This window comes from Chiloscyllium plagiosum, unplaced genomic scaffold, assembly GCF_037043375.1.
Source record: "Chiloscyllium plagiosum isolate Xiang-an unplaced genomic scaffold, Cpla_swu_hap1 HiC_scaffold_10, whole genome shotgun sequence".
NCBI classification, from domain to species: domain Eukaryota; kingdom Metazoa; phylum Chordata; class Chondrichthyes; order Orectolobiformes; family Hemiscylliidae; genus Chiloscyllium; species Chiloscyllium plagiosum.
In genome coordinates, this window is record NW_028270148.1 from 93,528,010 (window position 1) to 93,547,154 (window position 19,145).

The 19,145-nt window shown below is 39.4% G+C and overlaps 1 protein-coding gene across 2 annotated transcripts in view; it reads left to right on the top strand.

Moving 5' to 3' along the window:
• The window catches only part of apmap (adipocyte plasma membrane associated protein), a 45,117-nt gene that overhangs the window by 3,173 nt on the left and 22,799 nt on the right, over positions 1–19,145 (top strand). For both annotated transcript variants that reach the window (XM_043696435.2, XM_087991564.1), the window contains exons 2-5: positions 6,412–6,528; positions 10,188–10,303; positions 17,196–17,288; positions 18,123–18,239. In XM_043696435.2, coding sequence (XP_043552370.1) covers positions 6,412–6,528; positions 10,188–10,303; positions 17,196–17,288; positions 18,123–18,239 — 443 coding nt within the window. The remainder of the gene's footprint in view (positions 1–6,411; positions 6,529–10,187; positions 10,304–17,195; positions 17,289–18,122; positions 18,240–19,145) is intronic.

Sequence of the window (19,145 nt, forward strand, 5' to 3'; positions counted from 1 at the left end):
TGCCTTTTGGAGCTTGAAGTACAGATTTTCCTTTATCCGCCTTGCTTCTTACTTCCTCAAAAAATCTCTTGTAGATGAGTTAAACGCCATTTTTCTTTCATAAAGCCATGTTGACTCTGCTTGATCATGTTACGATTTTCTAAGTACTGTATCTTGCTGCAATCACAATAATGGATTCTAGCAATTTTCCTATGGCAGCTGTATATACTAGCCTATAATTTTTGTTTTCTGACTCTGTCCTTAAATAACGGTGTAATATTTGCTTTTTTATCATTTCTGGCACCTTTCCAGAAGGAAAGGGTTTTGGAACATTGTCAGTAATGTCTTTTCTTTTCAAGGTTTTTAGATGAAGGTCATCCAATTCTGGTGACTTAGTTTATAGATTCAATAATTTTCTCAGCAGCTCTTCCCTGGTGATAGTGATTGGTTAAGGTGGCTCCTTCATGCTCACCTTATCTTTGGAAGGTTTTCTAACCTTCTTCAGCAAAGACATCCATAAAATACCTGTTCAATACCTCTGCCATTTCCTTGTTTTTCATTATCGATTCCCCAGACTCACACTCTGAAGGACCGACATTGGCTTCAGTTACTCTTTTCCTATTTAAATATTTGCAGAAATTGTTGTGTCTCCTTTTATATTACAAGTTATCTTTTTCCCTTTTTCAAGTCATTGTTTGCCCCTTGAAATCTGACCAATATTTTGACCTATCACTGATCTTTGCAGATTTGTAGTGCGTCTTTCAATTTGAATGGATCTTTAACTTCCTTATTTAACTACAGATGATTCTTTTTCATTGAGATAAACCTTTGCCAAGAGTTATTTAATATCTACCACCACATCTCTGGTGCCCTATCTTTTAACCTAGTTCTTCAGTTTTCTTTTGCTAACTCTGCCTTTGTAACCTTATTCAGGTTTAGAACACTTGTCTTGGACCCATACTTCTACCCAGGAAACTGAAAGTGAATTTTCTGCAAAGGTTTCCCACAGTTGCAGGGTGGTATGTATTTAATAGGTTTCTTGCATTGGAAACTTGTGTGATTGTTAGTGGAAAGCATGTTATGGAGAAGTAAGTATGTTGTGCAGTCCTAGATATGAACCATGTCGGGTGGGTTAAGTAGGGAAATATATTGTTTTTATTTTGTGTTATGAGTATCTTGGATTAGGCCAGATTTGTTGCTTGTTCCTAACTCCTCTTGAAAAGGTGATGATGAGCTATCTTCTTGAACTAATGCAGTCAGTCTATCTTGTCTATGTATGTACACCCAGAATGCTGTTGGAAAATGAGTTTCAGGATTTTAACTTGGTTGGCAGTAAAAGAACATCAATATAGTATCAGACTGGATTGTTTTTGGCTTGGTGATGTTTCCTTGTATCACGTGCCATTGTCCTTCAAGGATGTAAGTTTGCAGGTTTCCAGGTACTGTGGAGGAACCTTGGTGAGTTCCTGCAGTGCATCTTATAGAAGATGCATACTTTTGCCTCCAACATTTGTTTGAACGCGGTGCCAGTTGTCCAGGCTGTTTTATCCTAGATTGTGTTGAGCCTCTTGAATATTTTTGGAGTTGTTTGATTCAGGCAAGTAAAAGAGTATTCTTTCGTACTTCTGACTTTTGCCTTGTAGATGGTGAACGGGATTTGGAGAAGTAGGAGCTGAGTTACTTGTCACATATTGATTTTAATGGGTTTGTCATCACAGTCACCTTGCAGAGGCAGTTGACTATTTATTGCTATTTTCTGATATTTTATTGAGAAGCTGCAGTTTAGGTATGATTCATTAGTCATTTAGGCAAAAAAAGGAAATATGTGACCTCTGACAGATGAGAATGCTTTGCTGATACCTGAACCATTGAAAACACAGGAGTAGAGACAGCATACTCCCACGTTTGTGGTCTGACATCTCTTGTGATGGTCACTAGTAGTATTTGGTGGTTTCAGTACCAACAGTCTTTGTTCTTCCATTTGGTTGATGACCTGTTGATTGATGTACCTTATTTTGGGAACTGGCCATCAAAATTACTTTAATCAGCTGTCTCAACCCTCTTGGCCCTTGGACATGAGACTGCTCCCTACTATGTCAGATGACAGTTCTTCCTTTGCCTTCCTCTATCTACAGGTGTGTTTTCATTCTTTCTAAGATCAAAATCTTATCTTTGATATACTGCATTAATGGGAGTAGGGTGGCACCTAATAAATCTTGGAGAATCAGAGTTTTGATTCTTATGGTATCTTTTCTGTTTTCATTTAGAGATTTGTTTGTTTGAAGAAGGCTATGTATGAATGTGACAGTTAGATAAGGTCTCATTCTACACAGGAAGTATCAAATATGGAATGCTGAGTTAACACCGATTGGAAGAAGACCGCTAGTTCTCAACAGAGAATTTTCAGCATTTATACTGCTCTTTTACTGACGGTGTTATACAGCTGTTCCAATTAAGATTCTGGTCAATGATAACTTCCTGGGATGCTACTAACAGTTAAAATGGTTCATGCTGTTTGGGGATTTATTAATGGTTTGAATGCAATGATGCATTAGGATTCCTCTTTCCCACCATGTGATATCTTGTTCATTGTAGAAATTGCATGTAGTCTACATGAGAGAACATAGAAAATATAGAAATATAGAAGATGGGAGCAGGAGTCAACAATTTGACCCCTTGAGTTTCCTGTGCCATTCATTATGACCCTGGCTGATCAGCAAGCTCAATACACTAATCCTGTCCTAAAAGTTTTACCCCTAATCTTTAAACTGTGACTTCTTGTTCTGGACTCTCCCACCATCGGGAACATCGATCCTGCATCAAAGCTGTCTAGAATTGTCTAGATTTCTGAGATCCCACCTCATTCTTCTAAACTCCAGTGAATACAATCCTAACTGACTCAAATTCCTCCTACATCAATCCTGCTGTACGAGAAATCAATTTGTTGAATGTTTGCTGCACCCCCTCTATAGGAAGGACATCCTTTCTGTGATAAGGAGATCAAAACTTCACACACTATTCCAGTTGTGGCCTCACCAATGCCCTGTATACTTGCGGTAGACATCTTATACTCGAATCTTCTTACTGGAAAGGTCAATGTACAGTTGCCTTCTTTACTACCCACTGCTCCTGTATGCATACTTTTAGTGACTGGTGCACAAGGATACCTTGGTCTCGTTGAACATTTCACCACCTCAATTTGCAAGCATTCAGATATTAATCTGCATTCCTATTCTTTGCTACCGGAGTGAATAACTCCATATTTATCCACATGATACTGCATCTACCTTTTGCTCAGCCTGTTCAAATCACACTTAATTTCTGCATCCTTCTCAGCTCACACTTCCACCAAGTTTTGCATCATTTGCAAATATTCAGATAATGCATTTAGTTTACTCATTTAATCAGTAACATATTTAATAAATAACAGGGGTCATTGTGTCAAACCTGACTAGTCACGACCTGCCGAACATTTATTCCTACTGTTTTCTGTCTGTAACTAATTTTCTAACCATCTCAATACACTTTCCCCAATCTCAAATGCTTTAATTTTATGCACTGATTTCTTACGTGGGACTATATTGAAATGCTTCTGAAAATCCAAGTAAACCACATCCACTATCAACCGTACTAGTTGCATCCTCAAAGAATTCCAATAGCTTTGTTAAACATGATTTCCCTTTTGGAAATCCATGCTAACTGTGACTAATTTTCCTAATGTTTTCTAACTGTTCTGCTGTAGAACCCTTGTAATAAACTCTAGCATTTTCTCTTTTTGTGATGTCAGACTCACAGGCCTATATTCCATTTTCTGTACCCTTTTTAAACATTAGCTACCTCTCAATCTATAGGAACTGTGCCAGAGTCTATAGAACGTTAGAAGACGACAACCAATGCATCCACTGTTTCTTGGGCCACTAGGGATTTCTTAACCTTCACTTCCATCGATTTCTGCAACATCATTTTTGTGCTAATACAGATTTGCTTCTGTTTCTCTATCATTTGTGGTATACGTTATTCATCTCCTCCTTTATGAATACAGAGGGAATTTAATTGGTCACCCGTGTCTTTGTTCCCCATTATAAGTCCCCTTGTTCCCTTAAGGGACCGTCATTAATTTTCACCAATCCTTTTCTCTTTACGTATCTATAGAAACCTTTATGGTCAGTTCTTACATTCCCTGTAAGCTTACTCTCATACTCTATTTTCCCCTTCTTGATCATTCCCTTGGTCCCCTTTTGACTTCTAAGCTGTTCCCAATGCTCAGGCCTATTATTTTTATTCTTGCTAATTTGTATACTTCATTTTTGTATCTCATACTATCTTTAACTTTTCATTATTCTCTTTGCACTTTTGCATCAGACAGTAATAAACAATTTTTGTAGTTCACCCATTTGATCTTTGGATAGGCAATGGCAAACACTAAATGTCGTTCCTTTCATTAACATTTTCCAATCCATCATAACCAGCTTATAACATTGTAGTTTCCCTTAAGTCTCAAAATCAACTACCTCACTCTCCATCTTGATGAAAAATTGTATCATGTTATCGTCATTCAACTTCACTGTGTCTCTCACAATTGTGTTACCAATTATTCCTTTCTCATTGCATAATACCCAGTGTCAGATGGTCTGTTCCTCAACGTATTGGTACAGAAAACTATCCCATATACAGTCTAGGAATCCCTATTCTACAGTATTGTGACTAATTTGATTTGCCAAATTTATATGCAGATTAAAGACATCCGTGTTACATACTCCTATACTGCATGCATCTCTGATTTCCTGTTTATTGCCGTTCCCACCATCACCACTACACTTGGTGGTCTATATACCACCTGTACGAGTGTTTTTTGGTATTTCTCCAGTCTACACATATGGATTTTACATTGTCTGAGCTAATATCTTTGCTAAATATTGTGTTTATATCTTCTTTAACCAGTAATGCAAGTCCTTTTCCTTTTTGTCTATCCTTCCAAAATACTGAACACCTCGGATATACATTTCCTAACCTGCCTATCGCCCTGCAGCTTTGTCTCCGTAATCCCAACCATATCATACCCATTTCCATCTATTTGCGCAATAATTTGTCTGCTTTATTTTGAATGCTCTGTGCATTCAGGAAAAGCCTTAAGGCTTGTCTTTTTAACATTGCTTGTTCCATTCCCACTATATTTTACTATGGCCTTGTTTGACTCTGGTCCTTGATCCCTCTGCCTATCACTTCTCTGATTCCCCTTGCTGACTTTTGTTCTTGTCCTTGATTACCCTCCCTGTAACTCCTTGCAAAGGTTTCCATTCCCCTGTCAATTTAGTTTAGACCCTCCACTACTCTAGCAAATAAGACTCAGTCATGCCCAGGTGTAATCTGTCCAGTTTGTATTGGTCATGCCTTCTCTAGAACCAGTCCCAAAGCCTTGGGAATCTGAAAGCCTTCCTCTTACGCAATTTCTTTAGCCATATATTCATCCAATATATCCTGTTTCTATGCTGACCAGCATGTGGCACTGGTAATAATCCTGAGATCACTTTGAGGTCCTACTTTTCAGTTTGCTTCCTAACTTGCTGTGTTCTGCTTTTAGAACTTTTTTTTACATTGTGTACCTGTGTACCTTGTATACCATGACTGGGTGTTAACCCTCCCTGCCTCCAGGATGTCCTGTGACTGCTCTGCGACATCCTTGACCCTGGCACCAGGGAGGCAACATGCTATCCTGGAGTCTCATTTGTGACTGCAGAATCATCTAACTATTCCCCTAACAATTGAATCCCCTATGACTATTGCAATTCCACTCTTTTTGCCCATCCCCTGTGCAGCAGAACCAACTGTGGTATCACGAACGTGGCTGTTGCAGTTTCCCCCTGAGAGGCTGTTTCACTCTACAAGGAGTGAAAGGAAGTGGTAATGAGACTAGTGAAGCAACAAAAGTTGGATCTAGAGGAATTGCAAATGGCAACAGAATTATTACCAGAATATAAAACTTGAAAGAACTGTGGATGCTGTAAATCAAACAAAAACAGAAGTTGCTGGAAAAGCTCTGGCAGCATCTGTGGAGAGAAATCAGAGTTAACGTTTCAGGTCCAGTGACCCTTCCTCAGAACTGATGCTAGCTTGGAAAATGTCAGTTTGTATTCAGGTTTATGCATTTTCTTCTGAAATTGTTAGACTCTGTGTTGATATACCTTAATGCCTCTAAATCATACATTTTGAAAAAAAAACTTAGGGCAACAGTTTTTTCTGTACAGATGTTTTTTGCCTTACTCTGTAAAGTTTGTACTTTGCTGTTCTTTGAATATTTTTCTGAAGACTTAATGAAGGTTGAAATATTTGTGGGGCACACATCCTCCTAAAACATTCATTGAGAAGTTACCAAGTTAATGTAAAATAACATTCTCTTTCCACAATAAATTCCTGAGTATCTTTCTCTTTTAGTGCATATAGTGGGAAGGTTTTCCGGATAACCTTGACAACCCTCATTGTGACTCTTCTGGCCCCATTACTGGTGGCAACATTGCTGCTGGAGTCACCAATAAACCCTGAGCCTTTCAGGTAAGTGTTCATTTGCTCTGGATCAAATGTTAATATTGTAGCCAATAATCTCCAATTGTATATCATCAGCTGGAAGGCGTGGTTGAACAGCATACCAACTCTTGCTGTTTGGACTGGCGTATGGAAATGTTAGTGGAAGGCTGCTGGTCAATTGATCTATTATCAGAATAATGCAGCTACTTCTGGAGGGTCGGATCAAGAAGGAATAAAAGAAAAAGTTCCACTTGGAGGAAAAATCAAGTTGAGTGAGGAAGCAAGGTGCATGAAGGAAAATGTTAAATATGAATTTATAGGATATTAGCTTAAAAATAAGATGAAATTTATCATATAGAAAAGAAATGGGTGCTAAAATTGCATAATTGTTATTTTGTAAAATAAGGTCAGGGCAAAGATCATCAGTTATGAACTAGCATAAGCAGTAATTGCAAAACAGCCTGTTAATATAGGAGTAGATCTGTGGAGTGCAGGTTTACACGAATATAAGACTATAAGACATAGGAGCAGAAATTAGGCCATTCAGCCCATCGAGTATGCTCTGCCATTCAATCATGGCTGATAAATTTCTTAACCCCATTCTCCTGCTTTCTTCTGGTAACCCTTGATCCCCTTGCTACCTAAGAACCAATCTATCTCAGTTTTAAATATACTCAATGACCTGGCGTCCACAGCCTCTGTGGCAATGAATTCCATAGATTCACCACTCTCTGTCCAAAGAAGTTTCTCTTTATTTCTGTTCTAAAAGGTCTTCACTTTACTGTAAGGCTATGCCCTTGGGTCCTAGTCTCTCTTACTAATGGAAATATCTGGATTAGTGGTGGGAAGAGCACAGCAGTTCAGGCAGCATCCAAGGAGCTTCGAAATCGACGTTACGGGCAAAAGCCCCAACCTCTACTTTGTCCGTGCCGTTCAGTATTCTGTATGTTTTAATTAGATCCCTCCCAATCCTTCTAAACTCCATCAAGTATAAATCCGTAGTCCTCAAATGTTCCTCATATGTTAAGCTTTTCATTCCTGGAACTATTCTCGTGAATGTCCTCTGAACGTGCTTCAAGGCCAGTATATCCTTCCTGAGATATGGGGTCCAAACTTGCACACAGAATTCCAAACATGGTCTGACCAGAGCAATATAGAGCCTCAGAAGTACATCCCTGCTTTTACAGTCCTCTCACAATAAATGCCATCATTGCATTTATCTTCCTCACCTCTGACTCAACCTGCTAGCTTACTTCAGAGAATCCTGGACTAGAACTTCCAATTCTCTTTGTACTTCAGACTTGTGAACTTTCTCCCCATTTAGAAAATAGTCCATGCCTCTCTTCCTACTAAAGTGCATGACCTCACACTCTCGCACATTGTACTCCATCTGCACATTCTTTGCCCACCCTCCTAACCTGTCCAAATCCTTCTGCAGCGTCTTCCTCAATGCTGCCTGTCCCTTTACCTATCTTTGTAAAAGATTGGAATCATATTTGTTAAACCTGCTTGCAAAATACAATTGACTTAGGGAATCAGTTGAAACATAGTGAAGGTTATTTTGCTTTTTTTTATTAAAAACATACAATTTATCATGAGCAGAGTAAAAGCCAATTGTTAATACTTCTATGCGTTTACTGATTGTTTTATAACACAGTGAGTAGCCTAAAATAAAGAAAGATGGCTGATATAAGCAGGTGGCTTGGCTGCAACTCCCATAGTATCGAACTACCTTTCAATTTTAATACAGCAAATGGTCAAGGGGCCATTGCAATGCCATGCAACATCTGTTGACTAAGATCAATGTCGCTAACTCCAGGCTATAAAAGAAATGCTTCTTGCCTAAAAATCAGCCATGAACTTATCTTTGAGCACTCTGCAAATAAAAACCTCAAGTTGTTATGGACCAGACCAAATACCCTCAAAATATTCAGAAGATAGGCTAGACCCTAACTTTTTCGTATATTAGAGGTGAATGTAAGCTGTTGAGTTCCAAATGCAACTCGATTGATCAAGCGATTGGCTTTAAAGTAAAACACACTTTATTCATCCCCTGTAGTTAAAATACAGCAACAGAAAGTAGGAATTGGCATAACTTAACTCTTTTGAAAGACTTAACAGAATAGTAGATTATTTTACTAATAAACAGTAACAGTCTCAATATAGTAACATCCCACTAACACAGCCTTGGCAAAAGGCAAATTCAGAAAATAGTTGTCTGACATGCAACTCCAGCAGCCCAGGAGGAATAATATCCAGAGAAAACTTGGGGGGCAGTTTAAAAAAACTACAACTCCTAGTTCTATGAGAGCTTGATCGCACTTGTTCAGGCTGCTCCAGTTGTTCCAAGTTTTAAAAAAAAAAAATCTTAAGGCCTCAGAAGCTGTTTACTCTAGTTTGTTTGGTACTGCATCTCTGCTTTGAAACCTTTCTTCAAAAAATCCAGGACAAAATAACCTCTTAAAACTGCGTATCATCACAAAGCACAATAGTGAAACAGAACTCACGTTTAAGGAAAACTTCCTTAAAACTTTTGAAGGTATTTTTAAAGAGAAGAAACTGCCTGCAACTCCTCAACTGGCAACTAGACAGTCAACTCACTCCAACTCAAAGTAATTCCAGATTGCTAACTCCAATTTTGAACTTCTGGACTCCATCTTAAAAGCCAGGACACATTTCTCAATTGTTTTCTATTTAACTAAATAATCTCTTTATCCATTTTGATTCTATGTAAGTCTGTGTTTACATGTGCTTGTGTTGCAAGGTAACTCTGTGTTTTAAGAATATGTGGAATAAACCCTACTTCTGATTTACCTATACCAATGTTGATATGATTTTTACAAAGTCAGAACTTGTGAGCAGTGAGTGGGAGAAGTATGCCTCATCTCTTTCATAAAGCAGAAAAACTAAATAACAATCTGCTTATGGAGAGGTAGTGAGAATAGGGAGAGTTTTTAAAAAAATGTGATCTGTCTCGAACAGTTCTCTTGATTGAAAACAGAAGATGTGGGGCGATTAAGTATCATCTAACTTTTTAAATTTTGAATTTACAATTTTGAGTACTGTTTCTCACTAAACCAGTATAGGAGAATAAACAAAACTGTTTAGAACTTAATAAAATTATAAACGTTAAAACGCTACTCCTTACTGCTACACTCATGCTTGTCAACCAATAGAGGAGGCAATTACTTTATAGTGTAAACAGTATTTGAGATATTGAAAATGAATAAATTTGATAGGATAAATAGAGAAAAACAATTACCCCTATGGTGGGGTTCCAGGTCAAGATGTTTTAACCTTAAAGTTGATAAGAGAACATTCAAAGGTGATGTGTGCAAGCACGTCATATTGAAGGATACTAGTAATCTGCATAAATGTGCTGTCACCTGCATGGTATATTGGAGTTTCACTGGAAGTCTGAATTTTCGAAGATGAGGTATTTCTAGTCATTGCTGTCACAATTACAAATCATGCCAACTATGGCAATTCCACAAATATTCTCATTCAGGAGCATTTGCTATTTATACATACTGTTTCTAACCTTTACTCCATTTTAACACCATTATTTCCACTAAAGTTGGAATGTTTCTAGTTAATTCAGTTATTAAATCAAGTTTGTTTGTCCTTAAAGTATCCCTAACTTCAGGTTTTTAACCTTTTATGATTGCTTTCTTTCTTGTCTGCAGTTACAAGGAACCTCCTCTGCTGACAGGTCCTTTAGAGCCCAACCTTAAACTCAGACAAGCTGAACGCTTATTTGACGGCCAGCTGATTGGACCAGAATCTATTGCACACCTTGGAGGTATGGATTCACTTTGGTAACTTTAATATTAAACCTGGTTTTAGGGTAGGAGAAAGTTTGTAAAATTCAAGAAGCAAAGTCTCTTCGTTACTATTCTTCTGGTCAGTGCAGCCCATGTTACTATAGAATGAAGATTCATATTGCAGAAGGAGGTCATTTTTTTCCATGGTGCTTGGGTCAATGCTTACAAGAATCATCCAGTTCACCCCACTCTCCTCTTTCCTTGTAGCCCTACAATTTTTACTTTTTCATGGATATCCAATTCCTTTTGAGCATTACTATTGATTTTGCTTCCACCCATTTTATTTCAAGCAGTGCAATACACAACACGACCCCAACGTCAGTGAAAACAATTTAACTCTACCAAAACTGTATACAATGTTGAACCCCTCTAATAAATCTCCCTTAAAACTATTTTGTCCAAGGAGGAGATCCTTGTTTCTTAATCCTCTCCACATAATTCTTAATCCTCTCCACATCCTCTGGGCGGCACGGTGGCACAGTGGTTAGCACTGCTGCCTCACAGCGCCAGAGACCCGGGTTCAATTCCCGACTCAGGCGACTGACTGTGTGGAGTTTGCACGTTCTCCCCGTGTCTGTGTGGGTTTCCTCCGGGTGCTCCGGTTTCCTCCCACAGTCCAAAGATGTGCGGGTCAGGTGAATTGGCCATGCTAAATTGCCCATAGTGTTAGGTTAAAGGGGTAAATGTAGGGGTATGGGTGGGTTGCGCTTCGGCGGGTCGGTGTGGACTTGTTGGGCCGAAGGGCCTGTTTCCACACTGTAAGTAATCTAATAATTGAAATATGTAAGACATGACCCACTATCACCAGTTTTTATACATACATACAAAGAAGGGCACCACTTTGACTGGGACAACACACACACACACATACTAGGACAGGTGAAAGACACGCACAACAATTCTTAGAGGCATGGCATTCTAACCCTATCTATCTTCTCTTGAAAAAAAGGAACCGGAAATGACATCACCAACCTTAAGAAACCAAGACCTATAAATAGAGAGGCGGGACATATCACCAGCACTTCACCAGAGATTCTCACTGACGATGTTACCTAGAATGGTGACGAAATGTCTGAAAACAAACCTTCAAGCTCAACGAGCTAACTTACAGACTTATCAACCTGAGCTACAAATCTTCTCAAAAATCACAAACATAATTGAAGTCTCTTATTCCTGCTACCATTTCAGTAAATGTCTGTCCTTTCTCTAAGTTATGTTGGGCAAGACAGAACTAGATAGTTTATAGTAGCATGCTACACCATAGTAATTGTTAATGAGAGTATAATGACCAAAGGCCAAATCTTTTGAGATGTATCACTGTGCAATTCTGTTAAATGCACTATGATGAATTGTAGGGAAATGTTTTTTGAATAATTTTTGGACATGGTTGATGAAATGCTCTTAAATTTTACACTATATTTACAGTGTCACCTATAGGTCAGTGGGAGCACTGCAGTTTTGGAGTCAGTTCTTACGAGCTCTACAACCTGCAGTGCTGGTAGGAAAGAAGTTTTAAGGATTTTGGCCTAGCCAAATTGAAGGAATAACGGATATGGTTTCGAGTCAGAACAAAGAAAATTACAGGGTAGGAACAGGACCTCCAAGCCTGCACCAAATCAGATCCTCTATCTAAACCTGTCGCCTGTTTTCTAAGGATCTGTATCCCTTTGCTGCCTGCCCATTTCATGTATATGTCTAGGTACATCTTAAATGACGCTATCGTGCCCGCCTCTGCCACCTACGCTAGCAATTCATTCCAGACACCCACCACCCTAAGTGTAAAGAACTTTCCGTGCATATCTCCCTTAAACTTCTCCCCTCTCACCTTGAACTCGTGGCCCCTAATAATTGAGTCCTCCACTCTGAGGGGAAAAAGCTTCTTGCTATCCATGCTGTCTACACCTCTCATGATTTTGTAGAGCTCAATCAGGTTCCCCCTAAACCTCTCTCTTTCTAATGAAAATAATCCTAATCCACTCAACCTCTCTTCATAGCTAGAAGCCTCCATACCAGGAAGCATCCTGGTTAACCTTTTTATCCTCTCTCCAAAGTATCCACATTCTTTTGGTAATGTGGCGACCAGAACTGTACACAGTATTCCAAATGTGGTCGAACCAAAGCCCTATACAACTATCACATGACCTGACAACTCTTGTACTCAATACCCCATCTGATGAAGAAAAACATGCCTTATGCCTTCTTAATCACTGTATCGACTTGCATTGCCACCTTCAGAGTACAATAGACCTGTACACCTAGATCTCTCTGTACATCAGCTTTCCCCAAGGCTTTTCCATTTGCTGTATAGTTTGCTCTTGAAATAGATTTTCCAAAATGCATTACCTCGCATTTGCCCGGATTGAACTTCACCTGCCATTTCTCTACCCAACCCTCCAATCTATCTATGTTCTGTTGCATTCTCTGGCAGTCCCCTTCACTATCTACTACTCCACCAATCTTTAGTGACACCTGCAAATTTGCCAGTAACACCACCTATACGTTCCTCCAGATCATTTATGTATACCACAAACAATAGTGGTTCCAGCACGGATCCCTTTGGAACACCACTAGTCACAGTTCTCCATTTGGAGAAACTCCCTTCCACTACTACTCTCTGTCTCCTGTTGCCCAACCAGTTCTCTATCCATCTAGCTAGTACACCTTGGACCCGGTACGACTTCATTTCTCCATCAGCTGACCAAGGGGAACCTTATCAAATGCCTTACTGAAGTCCATGTATATGACATCTACTGCCCTTCTCTCATCAATCAACTTTGTCACTTCCTCAAAGAATTCTATTAAGTTGGTAAGACATGACCTTCCCTCAATATCCTCTTCAGCAGCTTCCCTACCACTAATGTTGGACTCATCAGTCTGTAATTACCTGGATTATCCCTACTACCCTTCTTAAACAAGGGGATAACATTAGCAGGTGGTGTATAGTTTGGAGGTGAATCTGCAGATGGTGGTGTTCATATAAAATCATACAGCATAGAAACAGACCCTTTGGCCTACCATCTCTTTGCCAACCAACAAATACAAAACTACTCTAATCCCATAGCCAGTATGCCTGGTATTTTAAGTGCTCATCCAGGTGCTTCTTAAATGTTCTGCCATCATCTACTTCCAGTATCCTCTCAGGCCTCATGTTTCACATTTCTATTATTGTCTGGGTGAAAAAATTATTTTTCAGATCTTTTCTAAATCACTTGCTTCTCAACTTAAACTTATGCCCTCTAGTATTAGTCATGTCTGCCATAAGAAAGAGAATCTCATGAGACACTCTGTGTATATCTCTCTTATTTTTGTAAGCTTCAGTCAGGAACCATCCCCCTCCTGAGCCGCCTCTGCTCCAAGAAAAACAAATTCAGCCTATCCAGTCTATTCTCCTGACACAGACTTTTCATCCCAGTCAACATCCTGGTGAATTTCCTCTGTGCCCGCTCCAGTGCAGTCATGTAGTTTTGATTGCACTGGAGAGGGTACAAGGCGATGGATCTTGGGGCATACATTTGGAAAATGTTTTTGAGGGAGTCTTTGTGAATTACTGCAATGCCTCATGCAGATGGTACACACTCATGCCACTGTGTATTGATGATGGAAGGAGTGAATATTTAAGGTGGTGATGGTGAACCAAACAAGGGGTGTCAACCCACTGAAGTTACAATGCAGGACTACTTGCATGCCAAATAGCAGAAGCTGCATGCAAGTAGACAGAGCTAAGTGATTGCACAGTGTATGAATTCAATGTATGGTGATTGACAATAAAGCAACTTGCTGGAGTAGAAGTTTCTGCAACAATGGGAGAGTCCAATACATAAGTGCAAAGAACAAGGCTAATGTAATTGCATTTACTTTTAGCCAGAAATGTCAACTGTATGATCAATCTCAAGCTCTTCCTGAGGTCCCCATCATCACAGATGCCAGTTTTCCACCAACTTAATTCTGTCAGTTTGATATCAAAAAGGACCTGAAGGTACTGGATACTGTAAAGGCTATGAGTGCTAAATATTTTGACCATACTACTGAAGAGTTATGCTCCAGAAATAGCTGCACTATGGGGAATGTAGATAATAACCCAGGTATATGCTGTTTACAAAAAAGCAGTACAAATATAACCTAAGCAATTACTGTCCCATTACAGGAAGTCCCTGATTAACAAGTGTCCAATTTACAAATACTCAAATTTATGAATGTTGTCCTATACTGGGGAGTAGGTTTCAAGACTAGACATACAAACATTCCTGTACTTACGAATGGCTGCTTTACATGGCCCTGTATTGTGTTCCAACGATTGTACAAACTGACTTGCAAATGGAATCCAGGACAGAACCCATTTGTGGCCTGGGGAGTGTCTATAGTCTATTGTTCATTTTCAGGCAAATGATGGAATTGGCCATTGGCAGTGGTATTAGATAGCACTTGCTCAGTCATAGTCTTAGTTTGAGTTCCACTAGAGCCAATTGACTCCCACGCTCATTATAGCTTTGGACCAAACAAAAGAGTTAAACTCTAATTTTGGTCATGATTCGGAGATGCCGGTGTTGGACTGGGGTGTACAAAGTTGAAAATCACACAACACCAGGTTATAGTCCAACAAGTTTAATTGGAAGCACACTAGCTTTCGGAGCGACGCTCACAATCACCTGATGAAGGAGCGTCGCTCCGAAAACTAGTGTGCTTCCAATTAAACCTGTTGGACTATAACCTGGTGTTGTGTGATTTCTAATTTTGGTGACAGCAGCTGCCCATGACATTAGCGCAGTATTTGACTGGGTGAGACTACAGGGAGTCCTAAATGAGGTTCATGGGAATTTGAGGAAACCACTTTACTGACTGGGATCATGCCTAGCACAAGGAATTAGAAGTCAACTAACTCAGCCTTAGTACTGTCTGTGGCCCAATCCATCTCAGTTGCTTCATCATTGTCATTCCCTTCATCATAAGATCAGAAGTGGGATTGTTCGCTGATGATTTTAAAATATTCAGCAGCTATCATAACTCCTCCGACATTGACGGAGTCTGTGTCCACGTGTAGCAAGAGTAACACAATATCCAGGCTTAGGCTGATTAGTGGTAAGTGACATTTTTGCCACTCAACTGCTAGCCATTTACCATTTCTAATAAATAAGGTTCTAACCACCTTGCTTTGATCAACAGAATTACAATCACTGAATTGATCAGGTACTGAATGCACCAGCCATATAAATGCTGTGGCTGTCAGAACATGACAGAGTCTGGGAATTCTGTAGTGAGTAACTCCCTTCCAAAGCTTGTCCACTGTGTACAAGGCACAAGTCAGGCATGTGATGGGATACACTTCACTTGCCTGGATTTGCACAGCTCCAGTCACATTCAAGAAGCTCAGCGTGATCCAGGACAAAGCAGAACACTTGATTGTCACCCTATTTGTCATGTTAAATATTATCTTATCAAGAGTGCTTCGGGAGCATCTGCCAAACCCAGAGCCATACTGCTCAGAAGGATGAAGGAGCACCACTTAGGAGTTCCTTTTCATAGTGCTGTGACATGGAACTTTATTATAGTTACCTCAATGTGGCCTAGTCAAAAGCCTAAACTCCTTCCCTGACAGTACTGTTGGTGTACCTCCAATACAAAGACGACAGTAGTTCAAGAAGGTAGCTCAGTATCACATTCTCAAAGGCAATCAGGGCTTGGTAATAAATGCTGGTCAAGTGAATGACACCTGCATCTCCTGAAGGAGTAGATAAATTGGCTTGACTTTCCTTTTTTTATTAATGTTCCAGTACAGACTTTACTATTATGATTCATGTTCCTTGACATTTTTTTCAAGCAGCAAGCCCCTTGAAGTGGTAATGTAATAATGACCAGGTAATATTCTTTCATTATGTGGGTTGAGGAATGAATGTTGACCAGGATGCTATGAAGAACCCTTCTGTCTTTGTGAGTGTTTTGGGATCTTTTATATTCACATGAGGGGCAGATGTGGCCTTGGTTTAATATCTCACCCATAAGGCAGCATCTCAGTGCATCACGTTCTCAGTACAGTACAGAAATTATTTTGCACATGAATCTTCTGTCGTCATAACAAGATGCACAAAAGGAAGGAAATGGTCTCTTGTGCTGAAACACTATCTTGAAACCTTTCAACTTTATTAGCAATCTTTCTTTTAATTGTGTTTGTTATATCAGGGAATTATGATAGCCCTTTGTATGACATTAGTAATTAATGTTGGTTTCGGGTCAGTTTTGTGATTGTGGATCGAACAGCAACTAAATTAGCATTAACTATACTCATTTGGAGTTGAATCTTTTTAACTGATGCTGAGGAAGGGAATATTCATCCTACTCAGATGAATTGGCAGCATTCTAGCCTCTGAGGCAAAAGACTCCAATCCCAATCTAAGGACTTGAGCACAAATCCAGGCTGACATTTCAGTGCAGTCCTGATTAGATAAAGTTTTTTCAAAGAAGTGTAAGAGATTTTTTCCTTGTAGTCTTGGGCTTGATTTATTATTCATCCCTCAACCATTGTTACAAAAAGCACATTATCATGGCTCTATACCATTGTTTATTGCTTTATCTTGCATAAATTAGCAACTATCTTTTCCTACAACAGTGGTTTTGCATTATTGTCAGCAAAGAACATTAGAACATCTTGAGGTCATGAACCTCAAATCCATTTTACTGCTCCTCGGATGCTGCCTGAACTGCTGGCTCTTCCAGCACCACTAATCCAGAACCTCAAATCCAAGTCTTTTCTTTTTAGTTCTGATTAAACTTGCAGCTGAGGATATGAGTGACCGGATCTCTAGTTTTGCTTTTTTCTAGGAAGGTGCTGAGTGAAGCTTGTTTTGTAACTGAATTCTATATGTGGGATCTCTGCAGAGGTCATATTCACTGGTACGGCTGATGGACAGATTCTGAAAATAAGTGATGGACAAATACATACCCTGGCAAGAATAGGCAAACTTCCTTGTGGTGAGTCATGGACAAAAATGACTGTTTTCTTTGATACGGTTTTGGAGTAGTTTTTACATCAAGCTGTATTTAGTTAAGTGGTCCTGCAGTAATAGTCACTTTTTCAAATGGCTTTATTTTCTGTTCTCTTTAGCTTTAACTTAAGTGTTAATTTAATAACAAACTTGCTGCTTTGTAAAAGTTGGCTTGATGGTGAGAATAAAATTAATTTAAAGTTCATGTCTAAAGTTAAGAAAAATAAAATATCTTTAATGATACCCCTGATTTCACTTTGGCTGCACAGCAACAGCACAGCAGGGCAGAGGTTAAGCCTTTGCTCATGGTGGTTTAGAGGAACGGGAGCTGATCATACTAAAGTATAGGGTACTAAGGGGACTTGACAGGGTACATGTAGGAAGGACCTTTCACTTTGTGGTCAAGTATGAACTAGGGGCCACAGTTTGAAGCTTAGGAGTCTCATTAAGACAGATCAGGAGAAATCTTTACTTTGAGATCCATTCTCTGGAATTCTCCTCTTCACAATGCAGTGGATGCTAGATCATTGAATAGATTCAAGCCCGAGTAAGTTGGATTTTTGAATGATGGAGTTGAGGGGTTTGAGACTGGACAGGACTTGAAGCCACAATCAGATCAGCTGTGATCCTATCAAAATGGGTCTTAAGGCTTGAAAGGCTATAAGGGCCTATTCCTACCCCTAATCCTTGAGTTTTTGAGAAACTATTTAATTCCTTTTCTATGTTGCTTTACTTTCTTGCTCTCCGTTTTCTTTATATCATTTTCTCTCATGATATCCTTCCAACTGTTGATGTTGCTGAAACTTTATTTTGAATCCAGGAACAAGAGAAGATGAACCAACTTGTGGAAGACCTTTGGGAATCCGAGTAGGCCCTAATGGGACTCTGTTTGTGGCTGATGCTTACTATGGACTATTTGAGGTTAATCCAGTCACAGGTAGAGTATTTCAATCACCTGGAAGATAATGTATCACTAAGAACGTGTAAGATTTATAATGGATCTGGTGTTTATTTCTTTGTAAAGAGAGAATGCTCTTCCCTCTCCAGTACCCCAAGGATTAGGCTGCACAACTTTGATGTCCAAGGGAATGGAATGAGCTAACTGTTCTTACACCACACACTGTACAACTTTTATGTCATCCCCAGTCTCAATCGTTCTACAGACTATTGCTTGGCTAGGTAGGAAAGTGAACTGTGAAGAGTATATAGAAATGTTTCAGTGGAATTTGAAGAAGCTAAGTTAGTGGGCACATGCAAGGCAGATATATTGTAATGTAGATAAATATGAGGTTATCCGGTTCAGGAGCAAAAACAGGAAGGTGGATTATTATCTGAATGGCTACAAATTGAGAGAGAGGAGTGTGCAATGAGATCTGGGTGTCCTCATACAGCAGTCATTGAATGTAAACATGCAGGTTCTGTAGGCGGTCAAGAAGGCAAATGGTATGTTGGCCTTCATAATGAGGTTATTTGAATAGAGAAGCAGGTATGTCTTTCTGCAATTATACAGGGCTTGGTGGCACCACGTCTGGAATATATACAATTTTGATCTCCTTATCTGAGGAAAATGTTCTTACTATAGAAGGAGTGCAGCAAACCCTTACCAGACTGATTCCTGGGATAGCAGGGCTGGCATATAGGCTTTTGGATTAAGTTCATTGGAGTTCAGAAGAATGAGAAACCTAAAAAGTTCTAGCAGGGCTAGATGGGTTAGATGCATGAGGACTGTTGATGGAGTCCATAACCGGGGTCACAGTCTAAGGATATGGGGTAAATCAGTTAGGACTCTGATTAGGGGAAATGTCTTAATCCAGCATGTTGGTGGAATTCTCTACCACAGAAA